The 24,704-nt window shown below is 35.2% G+C and overlaps 5 protein-coding genes across 10 annotated transcripts; 2 read left to right on the top strand and 3 right to left on the bottom strand.

Moving 5' to 3' along the window:
- Positions 1 to 19: 19 nt before the first annotated feature.
- LOC117242561 (nuclear autoantigenic sperm protein) lies at positions 20 to 14,237 on the bottom strand. Of its 2 annotated transcripts, none has more exons than XM_033509362.1 (3): positions 13,996 to 14,237; positions 1,359 to 2,078; positions 20 to 1,127 (listed from the first exon to the last, which is right to left on the bottom strand). In XM_033509362.1, exons 2-3 carry the CDS (start codon positions 2,076 to 2,078, stop codon positions 474 to 476), a joined length of 1,374 nt encoding a protein of 457 aa, XP_033365253.1. In that variant the 5' UTR covers positions 13,996 to 14,237; the 3' UTR covers positions 20 to 473. The 2 variants fall into 2 exon arrangements, with proteins under 2 accessions (XP_033365253.1, XP_033365248.1); XM_033509357.1 differs by lacking the exon at positions 13,996 to 14,237 and adding an exon at positions 4,447 to 4,852.
- Positions 3,554 to 13,466, top strand: LOC117242576. 4 transcript variants are annotated; one of them, XM_033509374.1, is made up of 5 exons: positions 3,554 to 3,714; positions 5,584 to 5,808; positions 10,213 to 10,320; positions 10,716 to 10,853; positions 11,580 to 13,466. In XM_033509374.1, the coding sequence occupies exons 1-5, from the start codon at positions 3,636 to 3,638 to the stop codon at positions 11,837 to 11,839; spliced, it is 810 nt and encodes a 269-aa protein (XP_033365265.1). In that variant the 5' UTR covers positions 3,554 to 3,635; the 3' UTR covers positions 11,840 to 13,466. The 4 variants fall into 4 exon arrangements, with proteins under 4 accessions (XP_033365265.1, XP_033365291.1, XP_033365272.1 ...); XM_033509400.1 differs by lacking the exon at positions 3,554 to 3,714 and adding an exon at positions 5,117 to 5,140; XM_033509381.1 differs by lacking the exon at positions 3,554 to 3,714 and adding an exon at positions 5,205 to 5,300.
- A 3,195-nt stretch (positions 14,238 to 17,432) lies between the features above and the next one.
- LOC117243208 lies at positions 17,433 to 19,484 on the bottom strand. The gene is made up of 5 exons (XM_033510488.1): positions 19,147 to 19,484; positions 18,673 to 18,759; positions 17,966 to 18,050; positions 17,809 to 17,897; positions 17,433 to 17,743 (listed from the first exon to the last, which is right to left on the bottom strand). Exons 1-5 carry the CDS (start codon positions 19,210 to 19,212, stop codon positions 17,546 to 17,548), a joined length of 525 nt encoding a protein of 174 aa, XP_033366379.1. The 5' UTR covers positions 19,213 to 19,484; the 3' UTR covers positions 17,433 to 17,545.
- A 568-nt stretch (positions 19,485 to 20,052) lies between these two features.
- LOC117242311 lies at positions 20,053 to 21,222 on the top strand. Its single transcript, XM_033508862.1, has 4 exons — positions 20,053 to 20,124; positions 20,156 to 20,488; positions 20,873 to 21,026; positions 21,104 to 21,222. The coding sequence occupies exons 1-4, from the start codon at positions 20,053 to 20,055 to the stop codon at positions 21,163 to 21,165; spliced, it is 621 nt and encodes a 206-aa protein (XP_033364753.1). The 3' UTR covers positions 21,166 to 21,222.
- On the bottom strand, positions 21,223 to 24,409 carry LOC117243207. 2 transcript variants are annotated; one of them, XM_033510486.1, is made up of 7 exons: positions 24,253 to 24,409; positions 23,467 to 23,701; positions 22,584 to 22,713; positions 22,291 to 22,502; positions 22,085 to 22,231; positions 21,475 to 21,675; positions 21,223 to 21,397 (listed from the first exon to the last, which is right to left on the bottom strand). In XM_033510486.1, the coding sequence occupies exons 1-7, from the start codon at positions 24,266 to 24,268 to the stop codon at positions 21,289 to 21,291; spliced, it is 1,050 nt and encodes a 349-aa protein (XP_033366377.1). In that variant the 5' UTR covers positions 24,269 to 24,409; the 3' UTR covers positions 21,223 to 21,288. The 2 variants fall into 2 exon arrangements, with proteins under 2 accessions (XP_033366377.1, XP_033366378.1); XM_033510487.1 differs by having other exon boundaries at positions 21,475 to 21,648.
- Between the last annotated feature and the right edge of the window lie 295 nt (positions 24,410 to 24,704).

Raw genomic sequence — 24,704 nt, 5'->3', positions numbered from 1 at the left:
TAGCTATAACACATTTAGAAAAATCAGCATTTAACGTTTATTAGTTTGACTTATACATAAACAGCCTTATGTTTTAATGTTTTAATATGTCCTAGAAAATAAGAGGTAAAAATTATTATAATTTGGATGTAATAATCAACTTATTTGATGCAAATTCCTGATTAGGTATAGAATAAATACATGAGTTACAGAAATAGCGAGAAAAAGAAAGAAATAAGATACATAAATTTTCAAACAATATATGAACTGTAATCATCGAACAAAAGAGATAGAATCAAATTAGTATATTCTATCCATTCCTATTAAAACATCTTTTCTGGTATACAAAGTCTTTCCAGTGGGATGGCCAATTTTTATCTTATTTTGGTCCAGCGCTAAAAATTCCATCTTCAATAAAAATTTTTCCCTCAAATTTTCACCCCGCTAAACGAAGTAACAAGGTACCAAGAACATTTCAGATGCACCAAACTCATTCAAACAGTTTTTTCCGGCGTCGGCTTTTTGTATGGCGATGTAATCTCTGTCTCTGACTCTTCGGCTTTCCGTTTCTTACGCACCAAATGAGATATATCACTAGCAGGTTTTTGAACTTTAGGTGCAGAGTCGTTGCTACCACTTGGTCCAGCACCATTTGAACAGCCACCAGCTACTTTGTTTTTGATACCTTCTATGACGAGTTTGCAAGCTTCCTGCTTAAAGTCTTTCATATCTGAGATTTTCTCTTGGATTTCTGGGAGCAACTCTTTCAGTTCTTGAATCTCCCCTTCTACCGTATAGAAAGAATCGTCCGTTTTGGGAGGTTCTTTCATTTCTTCCAAATCTTTGATACGCGAATCCAGCAATTCCGTAGCTTTGTTAAATTCTTCAATACTGGCGTCAAATTCGTTGCCCAAGGAGTGAGCTAATGCAAGCTGATAATGGATTTCGGCTATCGCCCTTGGCTCTCGCGGCTCAATCTGTTGCAGAAGTTCCAGACATCGATGTAGATCGTTCAAAGCACCCTGAAAGTTCCCTCCTTCCATGGCCACTTCTCCTAAGAGTCGATAAGCATCGGCCAGTAACTTCCAACCGGATTGACCACGCTTTAATAGCACCAGTTTCGCTAGTTCTAACACTTCCCAGGCAACCTTCAATTTAAGGGCAAATATTTGTTGTTCATTAGAGGTTTTATAAGATAGAAGACATTTCTAAACGAGGATCTAACACGATTGCTTAAATTTCTTTTGAAATTACGTAATGAGCAATAATAAACAACAAAGGAAGGTAAGTTTCTTTACAAGATGTGTTGCAATGCAATAATTTAATATAATCATATACGAACAATGAAAGAAGAAAATTAAATTAAACAATCTTCATACCTGTAGATTGTTAACTTCATCCTCTTCGTCTTCCTTTTCTATGTCCTCACCATCATTTTCTCCATTTTCCTTGGCAACCCCATTTTGTTCAGTTGAACAAGAAGGTCCATTAGCGTTACTTGTATCTTTACTGGAGTCAGCCGCAGATTTCTCATCTTCTTTTGGCTTTTCGACCGTTTGTTTCGCCGTTTTACTATCTTCAGTCCTATCAGAGTCCGATTTTTCTGTTTCGTTCTTTTCACTGCTCGTTTCTACCTTCTCTTCTTTTTTCTCAACTTCCGGTTTCTTGAGTTCCTGCTCAGCTTCCGACTCTTCAGTTTTGTTTTCGGTGGCGGTTTTCTCTTTTGCCTCGTTAACTGCTCCATTGTCTGTGTGTTCTTCAGTCTCCTCTTCTTCCTTCTCGTCAACGTTGCTCAATTTCTCGTCTTCAGCCTCTTCCTCGTCCTCTTCATCGTCTTCTTCAGTTTCTTCTGTGCCCGGCACTCCGCCACCCAACACTCCAGCTTCCTCTCTCGCTAAACCAAGAAGAGCTCGACCGTAAAGCAAATAAGGCTCGCCGAGTTCGTCCGCGGTGTCTCCGTGTTTTTCGACGAGCAGTTGACATGCTTGTGCCAATGCGGTTACAGCCATGGTGTAGTCCCGGACTAAGAGATGCCGTTTGCCATGGGAGATCGCGGTCGCTGGGTCAGTGAAGGCTGCGTTTTCGGCAACGTCGGCCATCTATAACGTCAGATGCATTGTTACTTATTTAGTTATGGTTATCGCGTAATATGATTATATCTGATAAATTAAATTTTTTTGTTGATTTTTTTCCGTTGCTGTTTTCAAAGTGGATTACGATTTTTATGCATTTATGAAAAATTTAAATATACAAAAAATAAAACTTCCAGATTAAATATTTAGAGGATTAAATGCAAATTTGCGTTTGGATCTTTTAAAAATATGAATTTGCATAAAATTTACTCTCTGTTTAGAGAAACTTAATACAGAAAAATGCGTTCTTATAAAATGTGATTTCTCCAACATTCGATCCACATCGATGATCAAGACTTTGATAAAAGAATATTCTTCGATTATCCGCCCACGAGAATGGTCCGATATCAGTAATGCAATTAAAACGTGTTCAGAATATTCCACCTACGCGCGATACGTGTCGCGTTTTCTACGCAAATGATATCTATCGCCACAGCAATATATTCTTAGTTAATATTAACATTGACTAAATAAATAAGTGAATCTCGTAGAACGTCGCACGAATTCGACTTGGCAGCAAGCAAGTTGTAGATGAGTGGCGCGTGAGTAACTCGGACATGTTTCAGATAAGAGCAAGGCATTTAAATATCGAATACTGTACTACTAACGTTAGAACAATGGTAGGTAAGCAGCTCGTTAAGTGACAATCGCAGTTTCCTAATTCTCTTGCAAACAACCTGCTAACGAGCAAAGATTCACCTTTATAACAGAATCCCGCGAAATGATGCAACGTCGATGCTAATGACTTCTTGCGACCTACTAGCTCCACAACCTGCGGTCATGCAATTTTTGTTCCTAGTTCAAAGTTTGTATGATCCGTGCTTAGTAATAGATATTACTGAAGTTTCTACATCACATAATTCTAGAAGAAAGTTAGGTATCCCAATTATATCCAGCTTCGCAAGAAGCTTAATTTGACATTAAAACTCCCAAGGAGACATCCGATATCAAGCGCATCGTTAAACCTTTAACAACTACAATCTTACTATGAAGGCATGCTTCCTCAAAAGAGTTATCTTAGAAAGGCTGTTTCACACTTGAAAGAAAGAGTTCTTCACAGTTCAAAAAAACAGTAGTAAAAAACGACAATACGGTGAACCACCGTCGTCTTTAACAAACTTTGCCAAGAATAGTACCACCTAGAAGGAGAACAATAATTCAAAAAAGAGTGCATCGAATCAAAGAACGAGCAAAGGGGAAGAAGAAGAAGAAGAAGAAGAATAGAATAATGGAAGGAAACAAGAGAAGAAGGGAGAGGAACAAGGGAGAGAATCACCAGAGTGGGTTGTCCGCAGCATCCGGGTGGGGTGGTTGGTTGGGTGGTACGTCGGTCGATTTTCGTGCGCTTCGACGCAGAACGGAGAGGGCGTGCTGATCGTTTGCTCTCTCATAGCGGTGGAGAGTCACCGAAAACACCACGAGCTCCGGGGGTGTCGATTGGTCAGTGCGTAACTGGCAACTGTCGGTACGGTTGTGCGGCTTTCAGTGGGCTGCCAGCGGTCGCCCTGGGCACCACCTGCATGGATGGAGCCTACCCGTGTACCCAGGGCCCCAGCTCCACGTCTTATTTTCCTCGTTGCAACGTTGGCTCTCACTTTCGCAGGTAATTGAGATACGATTCTTCGTGCTCGACTCCCCTTTCCTTCGCTCGACGTGTTTTTGTTTGGGCCGTCCGAATGGATTCCCTAAACCGGCTCAATTGACAAAATCAATCTTACGTAATAAATAATCTAATAAGTTGGCTCGCATCCGCGGTTGGTTTCCTAGACGCACGTTGCACGATGTAGAACGTGTTGTGCAGACCTATTTGTTAACCATCAGCTGATCCGGAGAAGCGTGTCTGTGGGCCATTACGAGGCACGATTTAAACGCTACGATAATCGAGAACATGTTTTCGTCGTGTCCTTAGTCTGTGTGGTAAACGAAGACGTGTAAAAATATACTGTGACTGATAGAGGAGTTTCAATGAATATGTAGATTCATCCTCGTTCCATCGCGTTAATTGATACCGGTGTACGTTTTCAATGGTGCATCGATTAATTCGATATTTGAAGTGTATATTAAGAGGGCGGATGTTAAGTGGAAAAGCACGTGGATAATGATGCTCTATCGTTCCCGATCCGAAGCGAAACGTCGTACTTTGCAGCGTCATCGTGTTTGATCACATTTGTAGTTTACGCAGATAACATCTATTCTTAGCAATTGTCGTCGCATGTTTCCGTATAATCGTAACATTAAGACGCACCAAACAGTGTAATCTAACAAAAATATGTATATATATGAATATGCAGACTGTTTTACGCATATCGTATATCGTACTAGATCATCGTCGTACCATGTGACTTGCTTCCATAAACACTTCATCCAGGCCTATTTAATCATCTCTCGCGCGTTCGTATACTTTGTTAATGTTCCTTCTTGTTCGCCTAAAAGCTTCCTTAATAGAAGAGTCAACAACCACCGGTTGAATTCATTGTATCGTGCATTTTTTTTTTCAGCGGTGAGGAATGGTCACTCCAGAGAAGTGCTCCTATGCTCTAGTATGCTCGAGGGCTCTTGCTCACGTCAGTTTTCTTATGCAATGAAATATCCTATAGCATGCAGTTTAGCCATGGCGCGAAAACGACGCTCTTCTCAAGGCTCCTCGTTAAACGCGAAACTTACTGCCGTCAATCCCGACGAACGTCGTAGAATCTTCTTGTATCTCCTTAAGTAGAGGAGATTCACTTTTTATGACAGAAACTGTTGCAACAATATTGTAGTTATTACCGCTTGATGGACTACGATTACAGTGGATGCATTTTCTGACAAATTGCTGTTCCGACAGATGAGACGTTTAAAGACCAAAGTGCATACACTCGTACGAATCTATAAATATATTTCACTGCTTTGATATATTCGTCAGAATACGTATCTATTATAGCTACAACCTAAGCCGCATCCAATAGGAAAATTATTCCGGCGTTTTACCAGCATTGCAGTTAGCTTCTTCGGAAGGTCAAATGACACGCAGAAACTATCATACTGTGGTAATTGGCTATCTTATACACTGACTGTGCTTCTGTTACGAAACAATCATCACCAATCAAGTTTATTCTTTATAGTTGAAGTAATATCATTCAGTACATAGTCGCATGCTTGAGATATCAACCCGTATAACAAATCTTCACTCAGATGTTCCATTACAAAGTTAGTATCTGAAAGAATTTATAACATATTACTCGCGAGTATCTTCGAGATCACAAAGGTTTTACAAGCGTTGAAACCTTCTAAGAGGATTTTGAGAATTCGCGAAAACATTGGGAATGATAGCTACTGTTAAAGTTCGTTAGTTTTCCTTCTATCAATATGCACATTGCCGAGAGGTTGATCATAGAATCGAGGAGATTTAAAGTAACGAGGGCATTCTTGTGCAGAGGAACGTCGATATACAACGTTGAATATAGAGAGACGTGTTTCATATCTGTTCCAGCGACCGGATTATTGTGTGGTGCCATAATGTCGGATCACTGGGAGGAAGTTGGCTGGGACAAGGAGGCTTTGACCCATGCGAATGTTACACTTAAATGGTACTTGGATGGACAGGTGGCGATGCTAGAGCAAACTCCCGGTCACAGAAATCATCATCCTAGCAGACGAGCTACCTTCCTCGTGCCAATGTACGGCGGTATTTGGATCATGTGCGTCTCCCTCACTGGTGAGTACCGGCTGATTTGTTGGATTTTGATTATTCCTTGACTATAGATTTTTCCTGAGAGAAAACTCAATTTTTATTTTATCATCACAGTCTAGTGAGAATTTTGAAACGTTTAACGAACAGACATACATCATTAAAGAAAATAATTGTATTAGATCGACTTTCATGACACAGTGACTTAATAAATAAAATTCAAAGTAAAGTAGTGAGTTCATTTCTGATTAACAGGTATTTTCTTACAACGCAGAAAATAGTTTGACATCATAAAAAAATTCCACGGATATTTTAGACCACACCTATTATTGGATTTTTTAATTTACTCTTAGCTTCTGAATAAGTTTTTTTCATTCACGAATCTCGTTCGAAAAATTCGTCACCGATAAAACAATTATATTACTATGTTTTTAAAAATATCTCTAAGTTTCCGTAGATCAAAATTTAAATACATAGTTCCTTAAAACAGCTTTGTTTCGAACGTTCTGAGGTAGACCGTGAATTTTCAATGATACAATGATGTGCACACACCTTTTCACATACATGTGTAATCGTCCCGACATATCTCCGATGATACGGTTCTGTATGAACGACGTTCTATAGGTGGATGCCACCTTGACTCTGACCAAGGTATCGACCAGTCGATTATGATCTGAAACAGCGTGTTGTCTGACTAGGAATACTGTGACCATGAACATCTTGAACGTTCCTTCGCTAAAGTTTATGCCAATCACTTTCACTATGCTAAACCTTTCATCCAAAAGAAACGAAAAATGATAGATCGATGTGGTAATAAAATAATTAAGAAATGTGACGGATCGATGCCTCTTGCTCACTTTTAATTCGTCCCATAATAAGAGAATAGAATAGTGGATACCGCAAATGTAAAATAACAAACATAGATAATTTTGAAAATACCTAAAAAAGTTCTAGTTCTGAAAATAGCTATCTTTCCAATGCAAAGTGATTCGATTTACTGTAATTTAGATAAAAATGTATATGTGTTAGAGTGAACGTATTTGTTGTTCTTTTATCAGAGGAACCATTACAATGGTGATACTGTATGCTACAGTAGCTTCCATGATATAACGAGATTTCAGATTAAAGAATTTCAGTAATGACACTGATTAATATTAACATCCAAGGGCTATATGTGCAACATTCTTTTTCGATGGAGATTAACGTAACACTAATACGTATATACATTATGCAGTCCTAACTGAGATTTAGATTTCTCACTGCAGAATGTATCGGACAAACAGAAATTCCAGAAATCCTAACAAACAGAAATTAATTCATTAAATATTTCCTAATTAAAGTATAGTATCTACAACGATTGGTAAGCATCATGCGTATATAGGGTAAAAATACAAAATAAATAAGAAATATATTATTGCATATTCTCATGTATGTTACTAAAAATTATTTGCGAACATTCGTTCAGATTTACAGTTTACGAAAACTTTTGTGAAACTTTTTCAAGGAAGATTAACTTTATGCGGCTGCAAAAGTATTCAAACGTATTTCTTGCTATCAACTACCACTTTATAAAAAGTCTTTTATCAGAAAGAAGAGACTGGACAAACTTTAACGACTGAACTCTTCAAGGAAGAAATTTCAACAGTAGAAAGACAATACAAAGACATCGAAAAGGAATTTCATTGAAAAGTAAATTATAGCAGTAAATAGAAAGTAGCACGAGCATGTTAAAAAGGAAAGCCAGCGAGAAAAAAAGAAAAACAATGCAAGAACACAAAAAGAGAGTTACAGTACTAAAAAAACTGTAGCACAGAAACGTCGATATTACAAAAATAAGATACCAAGCCAGGAGCGAATATACGATGGTTAGATTTTTTCAAGCTGTCAGTATTTTTTCTGACCACCTGTAGTATATATGCCCTTATTCTCTCGAATTCTACAAAAAGCAGGAAAGTACAGTAGTAGTTTGATAAAATCCAAAGGAAAATATTAGATCCAGAGACAGAAATTGGGTCGTTTTCTAGGGAAGGATGGACGAACTGTTCTGGAAAAAGTCAATTGTGGCAAAGTACGAAAGGGTGTGGTGACGCAGACAACGAACTAAACAAGATATCATGGAAGCTCCAGCACGGGTTATAACTCAAATTAAACCGGATTTCTGTGCCCTTTGATTAAACAAAATTCTATTCCATAAAAGAGATAATCAAGGAAATATTCTACGAAGGGCAGAAAATATTATACATGGAATATTTGCAAAATGCGAGATACATTATCACGAAGCACAATTACTCACGATAAACATTCAAATCGATAGCCGCTAGTATCGACTTGTTTTGCTTTCATTTAGCTCGGAAAGTATAGCTATAATCGCGAGACAGTTATCGTAAAATACGATAAGATCCGTCTGCCTATCTTTACGATATAATCTTATCAGGAGAAAGTGTATAACGTTGCCAGAAAAAAGCTTATAAAAAGAACCACCTATGCACTTGGCTCAATTTATGAAAAATCGTTCTACCATTCTCTGACATGCATAGTTGCTTGTCTTCGATAACAAAAGAGATTATTGGTCTTTCGCTTATCGGTACAGCTCGTGAAATCAATAATTTTATTATTAATTTCTACGTTTGCACTCCATAACGAGCGATGCAATTATTTTGTGTTTTAGCGAGCAATCTCATTAAACAAAAAATTCCATACACTCTTTTCTTCTCAAGACGATTCATCACAATACCGAAAATTGCAACGCAGCATAACGAAATCTGTTCTCCTTGTTTCTCAATGTTTCATCGACTCGTCAGGTTTTTGTTGCCGTCGAAAAGGTTTAATTGAGAAGAAAGTCCAACATCACAATTGAAATTTCAACGTTTCTCTGCTTCTGACGGCCGTGTTTCTTTTTGCCCGCGTGGATAGACCTTCATTGTCGATTGTATGATTTGAACATTTAATTTTCTCGCCACATCGGGGACAAGGGAAAATTGGGAAGGCTGCGATTACTATTTCGATCCAAGTTGAAGCAGCTTTGCGGTATGAAGTATTTGAATTCATGGATCGTCGGTTCTTTGCGCTGCAAGCTTTTGTATGTGAGAAAGTGGAAACATTAAAAGGAGAAAAGAAAAGATTATTTTGAAAAATATTAATTTCATAAAAAAAAAATTAGTAAGTCTTTTACGATTAATGAGATGGCTTTTTATTATTAAATGAACTTGACCTTCGGAAATGTGTGCCTATGTAATTTGTTCCTTCAGATTTCTTTTTCTTTCTCCTGGAGAACTTCCTCTGATGGTTTCTGGTCACGCCAAGCACGGAACGTTGCTGTTTAAATCAGGCGACGCACTGCTTCTGCTTTATGTACTGGGTCTTTATGAAAATCAGTCTAATATTCTCGACCTGCACATCCTGAAATTATTTTATACTTCTAGAAATTGTTTGGTAAATATAGTAATCTTTGAAATCCAGTAGTACATCCTTGAAATGTTTTTGTTAAAAGAATGCAGAATGAATGGAAATTCATTAATGATATTTCATCTGTTATCTGTCTTATCACATGTCAAATCTTCGTTATCAAATTTATGTTGGAACTCTTTTGCTAGTTTATCAAATGAAAGAGGAGGCACGAGGACAGCCAACCTAGACCCGCTGAACTTGGATCGATCTATTTCTGCTTCAGGATTTATTATTGCTCAATTCTCCAAGTTTCCACGACCTTCTATACCCCCCGTCTTCCTGACATTTCACGGAAATCCACGTTCAGGTTCATCCTCTCCAACGAGCCGATAGTATTCGGCATCTGATATCGAATCTCACGCTCCAACTATTCGGCGCTCCTGACCCCGAGACTTAATTCGACTACTCATTTCCAGTATCGAGTTAACTGATCACACGTAAATCTGTGTAAACCGGCTCTCTCCACACGGGAATACAACATTTTATTGTTTCTATTTGAATTAAGGCCAGTGCGTGCACCTAATTACAACACCAACTCTGTATTTTCATTTTCTTTTTCCAACTGATCGATTCCAGTTTATTACAAGTTATTTTGTTACCGTCGACTCGTGAAATCAGCGAGTTTCCAATTAAACCTTAGGGCATACATAAAAAATTAATAAAGGTTCTTTCAAATTAAATAATTAAGATTTCGCATACACAAAAATGTATAATAAACGTAGAGCTACAAAAATTCAGTGACATTTTCTCCAATTTGATACTCTTTAGACTAAATACGGGATTTAATGTTTCCAAGCTTTTTCATCAAAATTTCACCACACGAAGGAAAGCTTTTAAAGATCGTTTAATTAAAAATCGAGTCGAGTAGAGTAAGGATAGAAGTGGAAACCAGCGGAATCCACCCCGTTCACAATTTCGTTCCACGTCGCGCAAGGAACAGCGTGAAAATGACGTCATTTCTTTTTTTCACTTCTCGTGTTTCAGAGGAGGAAATACGACTACTGGGTCAGGTAGGTTTTCCGCAAGGGAGGTGCATTAACTACTTGACGCCTGACGAAGTACACGAGGAGATCCGCGCCGCCTGGCAGAATCGTAAGTATAGTTGTTTCACTTTTATTCTCTCTCCTTTACCTCCACGATTATTGTGACGTGATCACCCTCGTTAAATTGATTTCTATTTACGGCGACTGAAAATTAAATCGATACAGTGTAGCTTCCAATGTTTTGCAGAGAAGAAAGAATAGCTGCGACATTTGGGTCGAGATTACTTGTCGTCGAGATGTTGCAATTTTTCAATCGATTTCATCCAGAAGAGAGAGAATTTCTTCCTTTTGAATTATTTACTCCTCAAAAATTCTAATAACTGACGAATATTTTTGATGATACTAGCAAAGTGCATCGAAGATTCTATGGATTTTATATTTAACACGATTCATAGAATAATTTTAATATTTTTCTAAACGATAAAAATTCATGTTCATTCATAGGGATGCAGAACTTGAGTATCTCCTGTTCTCTAGTCTGTCTGATTATCTTGGGCACAGCAGTTCTCATTGGATTTTTTGGACTCTGCAGACATCAAATATCGGCCGTCCTCGTTACCGGTGTGATGTATCTTTTAGCAGGTGAGTTTGTTGCCGAGAAAGCTTTTAAAGCGACATTAAAGTGTTAATCGCCATTAGCCGAATAAATTTGATCGATGTGGAGCATCGTGATTGCGGGAAACCTGGTAACCGCAAAAGGATTTCTGCATACTTAGTAAGTCGACCGCAAAATAAGCTGTTTTAAGAGAGGAATACATTGTTAAAAAGTTCTCAAGCTCTTTATTCGTCGATGGTAAATACGAAAAATTGCTTTTGGAAAGTAATAGGTGTGAAGAATGAAATTACAAATCGATAATCACAAGCAATTCAATTTACATTTCCTCGTTGAACCATGTATTCGATTGTGTCACGCAATCAACTCATTTTTATCGGAAGTTCAATAACTTTTCATGAATAATTAAGATATTTTCTTATTCAACGAAGGAGCTTCCCTCTTGGTATTAGTGGTCGCCGTTGAGTACGATAAAAGGCAAATACCTCTCACCTCCGATAAGACGTTTCCAAACACTCCAGAATCTATTTTTCTTTGTACTCCCTTGCTTCAATTAAGTCTTTTGTAAGCAGAATTTCTTTTTAAAAAAATGCAAAACTGCTTGCTACAGAATTTCATTGTCCATATAAAGATAAATATCTGCCTTATTTTTAACTTATTCAAAATTTTCTAAAATTATTCAAATATTTCATGTTAATGATAATCATCTGCTTTAAATTAAGAAGTTTCCTTTTAATACGAAACAATTGTTTTAGCCACGTTCGCGTTGTTCACCCTGACGATAATTCACTTCAAGAGAGCTCAGGATCGGGGAACTAGATTACCCGACGGCCCTGAGGATGGTGTAATTGGTGGACCGGTTCCCCGTAATGTTCTCAAGGCCAGACGATTCACCAGCTCCTGGAGCATGGACTTTGGATGGGGTGGCGTTACACTTTGCGCCCTTGCCTCGGTTGCATGGATCTTGCTCAGCAAAATAATGCGTTTCAGCCCTATTGCTGCTATGATAGCGTAGCAGTGGGAAGCCTTCGAGGTCTAAGGTCGTTTCCAAAAGTTACAATATAGCGTTTCGATGTCGTCGCCTCTTTAAGCGTGTTCCAAACCAAAGGTGATTGCATTCATCCATGATGGGAAGTGGGTCACAGGAGTTGATTGTGTAGTTTCTGATTTATTCTGACTAGAAAGTGAGTCAGCTTGATGGGCAGCTCAATACCATGAACTATTTTGTGAGCTATGGAATTTTCATTGTGTGGAGCAATCAATTTGTGTCAAGTTGTTATTCGCAGTCTGTAAAGTAAGAAGGCTTTAGCATATAGGTGGAAGTTTGACATTTGGGAGTAATGGAAACAGGGTACACGACATTGAGGCAATTTTGAGAGTATTTTTTCAGAAACGATATCAGAGTCGAAAATGACCACCTCGAAGGCAGTTTGTTTTATCAACAGGTAATACGCGTTGCATAGTGTTTGTCAAATTTATGGGACTAACTTGGACCGGTCTAAAGCATGGCAAGGTATAGAAGGAGCCTAATTTTTGGCAAACCTTCTAAATGCAACATTTTGTACAATTTATCTAACAATCTCTAGTCTTTGACAAAGAAAATATACATGGATGAGTGAAGAACTATATGTTCAAGAGGGATGTATAAGCTTTAAAGTAATACCTCTTGTATCTTTGAGTTTCCAAATCTTTAAAGTTTTGCACAAATTTATTGCCCTATCGAGATAATTCAAAGATCCCCTTTTCATATAGATCTTTACTATAAAGTAAAATATTTGCAGGTACATGAGTAATGAGATAATATGTGTGGGAGGAGTGTACGGTGTCTGAACTGAAGAAGTATTATTCATTGATAAGTAGAACAGAGTACACGTTTACCTCAGTTTTGATTTGCAGTCGGATTAGTCAATTACTGTACGAGTAAAGGAAAACCTTACTGTTTCTAGTCTGTCTTTTTAGACATATTTTTAATATACTTCTAATATGGTCTTCTTTTTGTACAGTTACAATTAATATGATTAAATTTATGTGAGAGTTGATTTGAAGTAAGAATATTTTTGTGCGTTGTAGAAGCTGAGACAATATTTGTTGATCTTTGCTTAAATATTTCAATACAGATTGTAATGTAATATAGATGCCTATAGCATAATTCGATCGCCTTATAATTAGAAAGATAAGCATGTTTGTAATATGCATAGCATAGCAGTAAACTTGTTCGAGCCAATACAAGCAACGATATGCGTGTTTGCAAGAATTTAGCTTTTGCTACGACTTGTTATAGCAAACAAAAGAGGAATTATGCCAACAAAATGTATCATATACAGAGGATTGTGAATTGCAATTCGTCCATTAAGATTTAAGAAACAAAATAAGGATGCTTTAAATGAAAGCATCTCCTACATACCCGGAGACTAAGTTTTGCTAGTTCAATGATAAAATGATTTAAAAAGGAAAAAAAGACGAATATATACGCTTGCAAAACTATTCTCCGAGTGTTTATTTAAACGAAACGCATTTTTCTGATAATATTTTCTTGATTGTAATATTTTTTACCTGATCCTTGTTATTTGTTACATTGGAATTAATGTATCATACATGCAATAAAAGAATAAGCTATGTATAAATAAAGGATATCCTTGTTCTTTAAGTTTTATCATTTATAACCTCTACAATATTGCACAACTTAAAGAATTACGCTTTTACATCGTGGACTGGCAGGTTATGTTTCGCAAAAACGATGTTCGCATGAACATGACTCACGATGAGACGAATACAAGTAGATAGAATGTCAGTTTTCGTATATATGAGCTATTTGAATACGAAAACACGTGACCAGACATTACAGGTATATGTAACGCGGGACATGGTCGCATTACAACCTATACGTACATATATGTCTGTACATAGATTAAACATATTATAATTTTGTGCCGCGGTAAACAACAAAAGTAGTACAACTGTGAGCTCATTGTACTAAGAATGTACGTATAAAAATAAACTATGCGTTACGTTACTATTTCCTTCGATAAATCTGTTTAACAGCATCTTATTTTCTCGAGTATACGAAATATCTCGTTTTTTAACGTGGTTATTCATACGAACGTTTATCAATTTATAGGAAAAAAGAAAAATATGGTCAATGCACGTAGAACACAAAGAAAATATACATACCTTGATTCCGTTCGAATTACTGGACGTTTGACGGTTTTTTAACGATGGACACGCTTTCACTATGTTCCTTGTGGGTTGCACGCAACGTTCTGAGTATCACGAACTTTACTTAAACAGTTACAAGTAAATTTATGTACAGAGACGCAAAGATTTAACGGAATGACCGTTATACCAAACAACGGTTTATTACCGGCACGCGCACAACTTGTATGAGCGTCAAGCACATCGTGAGCACAACGATTTATCCTGCACCAATGTGAACTGAACTTTCGACTACGCATGTGTACTTATTTTACCGCCATTTAGTCTTTTAGGCGGGAACAATTGATTTAGATAACGTAATATTTTGATTTCACCAAACATACTTCAACTATATTATTACTATAATTATTTATTTATTATATTATTATATTATTTAATATAACATTTCTTATTTTTAATATATTCTAAACAACTATCGAGATAAATCTAATTCGATATATCGAATAAGATGTGACACAATTAGAAAGTTAACAATTAATTTTCATATTTTTTTATGAAAAGAACAAAATTTACTGTGGAGTATTTAATGTTGAAAATAAAGAATGCATGATTTTGTATTCTAAAAATCTAAGAAAAATTATATTAGTAGTGTATATAGAAAAGATTGCAATTGATCCGGATGTATCGATATTCCTAGACTGCGCAATGAAAGTTTTTCAAATTAACACGCAGCTTCCATCTTTTTGTGCAGTTTTGTTGAGTGGTATGCTATGCCGTTCCATAAATTTTCAAAGAAACTTATTGAATTTGTTGAATACAAATTGGTAAGTGCACACAAAACGATAATTACGCAATGATATTTCAAGCTACATAATAATTGGCATAAAAATATATAGATACTGAGAAATATCTTTTACAGAAGCCAAGACACCGTCTGTTGCTTGCTACAATCTTTTAACATTGTTGAATATATTTTTAATTAAATATCTGATTTTAATCTTAATTAGTATGATCTCTTATCATATTCAAATACACACATACAATACATTTATGTAAATTCACAATTTAGTGAATATAATATGAATATTATATATAGTCATGTATTTCAAATACTTTATACCTTTAGATCTATAATTCAAATATTTTCTATCTTTGCATTTACATGTCTAAATTTTCTATAAATACATAAAATGTGGCTCAGTATATTTATCAAATAATTATTAAGAGACATGCAATTCGTGATAATTTACTATAGAATACTGATTTATAGTTCAGTAGTTACGTACTACATAATATTGATTTTCAATAGATCGATATTCAACTATTCAAATTGCTTGCGATTCTCGATCGCCATCTTGGATAATCTAACAATGTGTATCGTCACATAAGATTTCGGTTTCGTTTTTCAGGTGCAAAAAACTGTGGTGAAATTGTACATTCTTCGAATTTTGAAGGTAATTGTTATTGGTAAGTAAGAGCCTGATATTATTATTCGATAAATTTTCTCAGAATTACTGTGAGATATTTAATAAAAATGATATATACTATATTGGAGTAGTAAGAAAGATTGAACAATTATGATTATAAAATTTAAATTAATGCATATTAAAATTACATATATGCAAATTAAAATTAACAAATGCTACTTATAAATCGGAATAACTACCAAACAATTAAAGTGATATAAGATATTGATTTGTTTAATCGATCGATATTCAAAAATTTTTTCCGATTCTCGATCGCCATAGATAACATCTAACAATGTTTGGTGTCACACAAAATTTCGGTCTCGTCTTTCAGGTGCAAGAAAGTGTGCTGAAACTGTGCATTCTTCGAATTCAATGGCTGTGGAGTCATCCTCAGTGGTAAGTAATGTTTGATTTTATTATCAGAAAAATTTTTACAAAATTGCTGTGAGATATGTAATGAAGATAATTTATAAAATATCAAAGTAACAAAGCAGAGAAAAATTATAGTTATAAAATGTAAATCAATGTATATACGAATTAAAATTAATTATATTGCCTATGAATTGGATTTGAAAGAATTATTTAAAAATGAATTATCCAGTTATATCCAATAGTTGATTCCGAATAGAGTTATTATTATCTTCAATCGTACTTTTAATCGGTCTTAAACGCGTTTCAGCAGAAACTTGATCATTGATGTTATTGCAAAATTCGATAGGTTTTTTATCAGATTTCAATCTTTCAACACCAATGTTTAATTCGTTCTTAACATTATTTTGGTATATGAATTTTTTATTACGCATAGCAAATAATTTTTCTTTAGCTTTTTCCATGGCAGAATGTTTTTCGTTGTGGTAATTTTTCCAGCAATGTTGAAACCTTATGAATACATCATTCCAAATGCAAAGTTCCTCAACTGAAATGCATTTATATTAAAATTTAATATAAAATTTAAGCAATTAGAATAATCAATGTTTGTGTAATGTTATTTTATAATATACGGACGTGTGTGATTTTTGTACCGTATAAAAAGAAAGTCGTAAGTATAAATATTGCAGTAGGAAGAGTAATGTTAGATAGAAGTTCATTGGCTAAGTTTAGAAGCGCTGGTCCTTCACATAAAGTCATTCCTTTCATGGTATCCACCAACCATGGTAAATATAAGTAAGGAATATCATATCTATCAGCAAACGTCATCATTAGAGTAGTTATCAGTCCAGAGATTATATTTGTTACCAGTATTATAATCTTCAAATCTGAGAATAAAGTTTTAATTTCTTTAGACGAGTTAGATTTCAAATGTAAAATTTTCAAATTTTCGAATTTTTAAATTTCAAATATTAAAATAAACAATTTTAAAAATTGTTCTAAAATTTTAAATTAAAAAATATAAATTTCATATTTTTTATATTCAAGCATGTTTTCCTCGAAGATATAAAACAAGGATGAAGATTTTTAATAAAGTGATAAGTTTTACGGTAATATTTAAACTTTGTTACTGTAATTTCGTCGAAAAAGAGCATTAAATGCGGCCGATTTTGTCACTGGATTCCCGTGAGGGTAACGGCCTCCGGCTTCTAAAGTGATACAACTTAAACAATATATTGCGAAACACATCAGTGCCATGTACAGTGCTTCTACCTAACATTGTATAATACAATATTAATAGTAATAAGAAACGCAAGATATACTTAATTACACGCTAGTTTAAATTTTTAATATCTTTTCGTACCTTTGACAAATTTTTTACATGCCGATTCTTTCCATTTTCTTTCCTATTCTCTGTGCGTGCGTATGTAACATTTTTTTCTAATTTTAATGACATTATAACAGGATTTTATCAACTTATTCGTACATGATAGAACCATTAGGTTATGAGCAAACTGCAATCCACGTGTTTTTTTTAAATTATATATATATATATTAACAACAAACGCGAAATTGGTACAATACAGTAAGTAGTCTGCAATTTCAAGTATATACGTCGTACGATTATCCTTTATTATATCAAAACATTGTGTACAAGGTTTTACAATAATTTTAATAATTCAAATTGCATAAACATTTTCTGCTATCAAATTTTTTTTAGAATTAAAGATTTAACGAGACTGCCGAGCTTGTCTATGGAACAAACAAAACACTTGAAGCCAATTATGTACGGTCAGGACGGATAATAAAATTTCGTCGCGTTTTATGTGAAGTCCATCCAAAAATACTTTCACACAGAATACAGTGACCTCCACGATGATCACGCACAATTGCATTAAGAGCCAGGGTGTATGTAACATTGGATATTCCTAGAAAAAAATATCGTTTCGCTTTAATATGTCGAATTTAAGGGAAATTTCTTCGAATCACTCACTGTAATTGCTCCCAGCATGATTAAGGTGTAGTGCTCTATTCCCAGAATCGACGTCATTAGCTTTAGATCTCTTTCCACATCCAAAGGTACTAATAATAGAACGATTAATTGTTATTAAATTCTATTCTAAGACTGTTAGGGGAATTGAATAAATTACCGGTTTCATTGTTTCTGGTTTGCGAGGGTGATCTGACTGGCAATTTGCAATTTATTATGCGGATGATATCAAACGCTGTAATCACCTAGGTCATTAATTAGGCAGTGTATTTGTAAGATTTTCTTCCGTACACAGTATTGTGCAAAAGGCTTAATTTCATGATGGTAATTTATCATGATTTTAGGAAATATTTTAACGTAGTATTGCATAGAAACGAATCTTCTTTTATCGTTTCCTTAGCTTATATGTATATTCTTTAAGAATATTTCGATACTTAATTGTACATTATATATTATAAAATACGTGTAAAATGATTTAAAGTGTATCTTAAGAATATAGAAAGTGAGAGGCGTATAAGTAAATTATTTGAAGTACTAAAGATAGAATGGAAGATAGTAGGAAATGAGTTTATTGCAAAATTACCTAACAGCATCGCTAATATAATTCTTTAAAAAAAGATTCTTTTCTAGTAAATTACCAATAATTCCTGAAAAAGATAACACTTTTTGGGAATCAACAACAAATCTAAAATAATATCAAGTTGCACAATACTGTACTTCAAGATATTTCAAATAAATTTAGATTAAACATTTGGTGAATCGAATTTAAAAGTTCACGAACCACTATCTTCGTTCAGACGAAAGAGATTCGTGAACTCTTGTGTTTTATTATGCGGAAATAATTAAGGAGTATTACGATCGACTAACGGTCCCAATGAGGCCGAGTATGATCACGTAGATAGAATTTCCCATGATGTAATGGTCGCACAGGGTGCACGCTAGTTGTCCAAGTCGCTAGAAAATTGTTAGATAAATTATCTACCTGTTTCTCATCGTAATGTCACGAACATTACCAAAGCTACTAACTAAATATCCACTACGTTCGTTAATTTTTCGTCTACATCGAAATCTCATGATTATTCTCGTCAAACTTTACGAAAATGATTCCAAGCTTGACCCGGAAACGAGAAAAAGCAATTCGAATTTTGATTACTCTTTTCTGGAACCGTGCCAATTATTAACTCAGAGAATTGATCTATCCTAATTTCGATAATTCGTAATTATTCCAACCAAGTTTCACGATTCAACGATGTATTGCCAATCAATTAACCGGTTTGCATAACGATGAATGCAACGTTAACGACGTTATCCACACACGCGCACGTGTGTTCATGTACTCACCGTATTTTTGTTTCCAATCAGCGCTTTCAGATTGGAAAGCACAGAACGTTTGCAACGACGTGCCATTCTCTAAGTTCTTTTCTTATTCTCATAGCCGAAACACTCGAGCAATTTTCTGCAAGTGAAAAATAATTCACCGAAATTTCCCCCGAAGGTTATACACGGCTTATCATCTTATAATTTTGATTCAATAATCTTCCCTCTCTGAACAATTTGAATAACGTTGCATAATGCGTTTCACTTCAAGGAGCCTAGGTCTGTAATTTTCGATTCTCATTGAAAAGAGGAAGAAAAAAAAAGAAAGGAAAATTCTCACGATGAATGTGTATTCTGGTAAAATTCAATCGATACACGACGAAGTAAGTCCTTAGAAATTATTTCATTGTTTCTGGTTAGATGAGTTTTTCTGTGAGAAAGAAGGTTTCATTTGAATGGTTAAGTTACCTCCTTGATTCCCTGAAGGGTTACAAAAGTTTCATTTCCCATCTCTTACTATTCTTGTATTCCAACTTAACTTCACATAATAATAATAAAATAGATATAAGGATAAATGTAATAACACTTTACTGATACTTTAATATTTTACCATGGTATAACAAAAATATCTTATAAATTAACATAACGCCTATTTTATCTATGGGTGCATAAATTTCTTTTTCAATAACTAACCTAAAATTTCAGTGAAAGTGGGGGTGTAGGTGTTAAATACAAAATTTATTCTCTTGATCTATGAACATAGAAGGTTCAAGGGGAAAGTGGTAGGATAAAAAAATCTTTGACTTGTGGGGACTATGGATAAAGTTATGTTTTAATGGAGAAAGCTGTATGCTTTTAAACATTCAAATTATTCTGCTTATTGCAGTGCTGTATGGCTCACATAAAACCTTGACCTATTAGTTTTGAAGAATGGAAGCAAAAGCGAATGAAAAATCAGAACTAAATCTAAAAGCGAATAAACCAAATAATTGGTTACTGATGGTTAATCTGATGGAATCTGTTTTTCTTTTAGGCAACCGATCATGGATTTCCCCCGCAAAAATTTAAAACTACTTGTCCTTCTACGAATGAGATAAACATAAAGGAAGGGAAAATTGATTCTACCGAAACTTCTGAAAATGAAATACTAAGAATTTTTCAAGCTTTGTTGTTGTCTACCTGTATGTTACTTCTGAATTATCATAGCGTCCGTTATGGTCGGACAGAGTATAGTATCTTGGAAAATGGAGAGATTGCTCCAGGTTATGCTCATAAAGCTGTGATCACTTTGAGCCTAGGCTACTCTATGCCTTATACGATTGTTTCTTTCTTCGCCATTTGCATGCTTGCTTATTCTTTGATCTCGGTGAGAACATTTCATTAATTCTGTTATTTATATAGATCTACAACAATAGAATATGTTATTTAGAATAATTTCATTGCTGAACTTTGTCAAAAGAGTTGATGGTTTGCTTTTGTTGTGAGAAATTGTACCGTAGTGGGATAAGAAGGACATAAAAATTGTTCTAAAACTATGGATTTTTGTTGCACGCTATTACTATAAGATATATAGTACATATATATACACACTACAAATTATGCACACTATTGGTTAAAAATTTCGAATTATTTGTATCTACCTTGAATCACTTAATTTTATTATCAATTTAAAATTAGTGCTACAAAGAAATCTTTAAATCTCAAATTTTTGCCTGGTAGTGTATATCTCTAATAATTGTAAATATTGTAGAAAAATCCACGTTGGAGTCTCCCATCGATAGTTCTCTATCTGGCTGACTTGGTTTGCGGCATCAGCGAGTCCATTGTCGCTATTTGGTTATTTTTCTCCTATTTCCCATTATCGACCGCTCTGTCTTACACGTTAGGCACAATTTTACTGATATGTATGTTTCAGACCCTTAACACGTATATATTTGCTTTTCGATCATACAGTACTCGAATGGTAAATTTTGCCATTTAGTCGGAGAAATTTGGATGTGGCTGGGCGTCCTTCGACTGTACGAACATAGAACCTTCAAATGAAGCATAGGATCGACATTCACGAGGAAAGGAGACAAATCGAACGAAAGAGCGAATACATCATTTCTCTAAAATTATATTTTATAAGCTACAGCGTGTACAGTTTGTAATAAAATATATCAGTCGTCACGTGATATGCGTTAGTATACTCGAGTAAACGATAGGGCAGTTTAAAGCATTCGTTGGACACTTTGGGCTCGAGTTTAGGATCCGAATTTCTGGACAGTAATACAATCTACAAGGAAATATAATTATTTTCGCGTGCGGATGTACCAAGATTTTTATGTCCGACTTTTATCGACTCAATTTTACCTTGGACAATATTTTTCTACCGCTTCCTTCAATGTGTATTTTCCATTATGGTTGTTCTTTGATATTTCTTGGACGATGAAGCCCATGAAAGCTTGACATGGTACTCCTGTTAGCTGAATATCGTTTTCTGGCTCAATAGTTGCCAGCTTGTCTGGTAAACACTCGTCTTTATTGCTGTTCGAAGAACAAAACATAATCGACCTGAATTATTATTAGAGTACCGATGTTTATGCTGATTCATATTTTTGAGAAGAAGCAGAATCTAATTAAAAAAAATGCAACTTACGTAGATATTCGTACATTACCAGCTAACTGTACCAAATTTTACAATTTATATAAATATAAACGAAATAATAGATTTATACTAAGCTAGCTAGAAAATAAAATTACCGAAAAATATGTAATTTATATTAAATATCGATAAGTGTCCTAATACATAATAATTATAGCTTGTAGTGTACTTTGAAAATTTTACAAATTTTTGCACATTAAATGCATTGTGTTTTGTGCAAATCTAAATTAATTTTAGATTTTATAGACGTATGAACACCCGTCTAATTATTTAGAACAACGTAAAGAAATTTTACGCAGATAAAAATGTTCTGCTTACTTGCAAAGATAACTTTTCATCGAGTCTAAATTGCAAAACATATTCGGTTTGAGGACGACACCAGGAACGCTCCAAAGCAACTGTGCTTTGGCTGCGATTTCCAGGACTTGGTCGTCCAATTCTTTCGCAATTTTCCACAGTTTCGAGCTGCAAACAAAATCGTTTAAACCGTCTCGAATAATGTAGAAGTTTATAGTCGATCTCACCCTTTGAAGAATTTATCGATCGACACATTGACGTTCCTTATATTTCCATTTGCAAGTACCAATTGTTCCCTAAGCCTATCCTCTCGACTCGATATCCAGGAATGATAGTTATTTGAATCGTTCAATTTAGATTCCAGTCTTGTTCCATTAATACTCGGCTGATTCAATCTTCCCTTATTAGGCTCCTCCTTTATTAAATTTATCAGGTACACCTACGATAAAAATTCGCGTCACCGGCGTTCTGGAATTTGGACAAACGCTAAAATTTCAAAGATTTCTCTCGAAGGTTTTACATTAAAGTCTGGATGTCTTCTGGCCGCAGTTTCTATGTAACAATAATCCGTCGTCGACCAGTTCTGATTATCCAGTTTGAAAAAGTACGCATTGGATGCTCCGACTTGTAGGTTCGAGATTCCTCCTATTCTAAAATATCGAATGATTTATGGAACAACGTTGATATCAAAATTTCTGCCTCGTGTACGGAAATCGTTGAAACGATCGATATAGCGCTCCTGGTGGAAAAAATATAGCGAGACTGGAAAAATTCTTTTGTAAACTGCGGACTGATTTTTATTAACATGGTAATCGCTAAGTGGGAAATTTAAAAGAGCAAAATCGTACAGAATGCGTATAATGTATGAAATTACGCAAAAATACTCGAAATATAATAATATTTGGTAGAATCTGGAACGAATCTCTATTCAAGTTCCACCTTTTGGTAATTCAGTTATAAAAATAATAATTTATAAATAAAAATTATGAGTCATTGTAAACATGAATTTACGTAAACATCCGTAGTTTAGTGATTACTATAGCGTGTAGACGATGACAAGATGGTTGATACAGCGAGATTTTCTTAAACTTTCCTACGAATATTTGTTAAGCATTGTGCATTACCATCTCTTTGCGATACACAAACCTATGGACACGCGACGTTCATTCTTTGGTAACTTTCATATTTTTTGGTATCCGAGTAGTGAAATTAGAAATTTGCGAAAAGTAGCGCTGATCAGTTTGGCTTTCAAAAAGTTCGAATAAGAGTTTGGCTTTCGAACAATTCGAATAATAAGGCAATCAGAAATTCGATAGACCGATTATTAGACCTATTTAATGCTTTGATTCATGATCTCACTGTATCCTTTCCATCAAGAGTATAATAAAGAAACAGCTAGACACCTGTTACCGACAACGGTGGGCGCACAAATAGCCACCGTGAGGAAGATCAAGAAAACCAGGCTTCCTATGATTAGACAGGCTGCCAGAAATGCGAACATTACATCCGCTGGCCATTTTCGTAATTGATTTACTACGCCTTTGATTATCGGCGTTTCACAGGGTGTCTCTGTAAACTTGGCGAACTTATCGCTGTGATTGTCCGGGTAAAGGAGCGACACGTCCTCTCCAAAGGGATCTGTTGTTTTTGACAGAAATATGTAGAACGTTTGATACAAACATGTAGAATATTCGTAGATTCGTGGAACTTGTTTCTTAAATTTTTAGTAAGAGGAACAAGGCTTCGTTCATAGACAGATATCTTTATCAAGTTTCTATGTTCAAATATCGCGAAACGAGAAAAGACGAGGTGAAAATTTCTTTCTTAAAAATTCTTTTTAACATCTTACTAATTCTAATTATTCTAAGGAACGTAGAATTCATGATTTGGAATCAAGTTTCCTAAGGTTAAGAATTAAAAGAACATAACACATGCGATGAAAATAGTATCAAATAATGATACACAACGAAACCAATTTGCTCTTCGCTGTCTCAGTTCGTCGATTATTATTATTATTATTTCCGATTTAATTTTAACTTCGAACCGGCCTTGCCAAAAAAAAATTACCACACGGTAAATTCAATTCAGTTCTCGACAGTGAAAAATTTCCGAAATTCAAGCGAAAATACTGTAAGAGCGTAAACGACGATAGTAATGGTCTTTGAAGCGGCTTCTCTTCGATCACTTACCCTTCGTGCTCGGCATAATGTCGATACTTTCACACTGCTAATGTTGTTCTCGTCTCTGGCCGTTTATGCAGTTAGTTTCGTTCGCCAAGTCAGCATTTCGTAATAATTGGCCGTATTTAAATTGAGTGACGACGATTTGCCAGACTACGGAGGTGGACTGCGTTGCGCTGTTGGCATAATGTTCAAAGTGGAGCATCGAAAACGCGTTCCCGCCGACGAAAGTACGCGATATGAGAATCTTCGCGCGATAAAATCGCGCACGTAGGTTATTCGGCGATGATTGCTTGTTTCTCGATATATTAATTTCGATGGTCACGCGATACTATCATTCTCACGTCCTTTCGCTTATCAGACGCGTTTCCAAGTGAATTGGTACGTACAACGTGATACACGAAGGATCTCTTAACCTGTGAACTTTAGTTTCAACAATCGTTTACAGGGGCGCATAGTTA

Source organism: Bombus vosnesenskii, unplaced genomic scaffold, assembly GCF_011952255.1.
Source record: "Bombus vosnesenskii isolate JDL3184/JDL3185 unplaced genomic scaffold, Bvos_JDL3184-5_v1.1 scf7180000013265, whole genome shotgun sequence".
In the NCBI taxonomy this organism is placed as follows: Eukaryota; Metazoa; Arthropoda; class Insecta; order Hymenoptera; family Apidae; genus Bombus; species Bombus vosnesenskii.
This window is presented reverse-complemented; position numbering and strand designations above follow the sequence as displayed.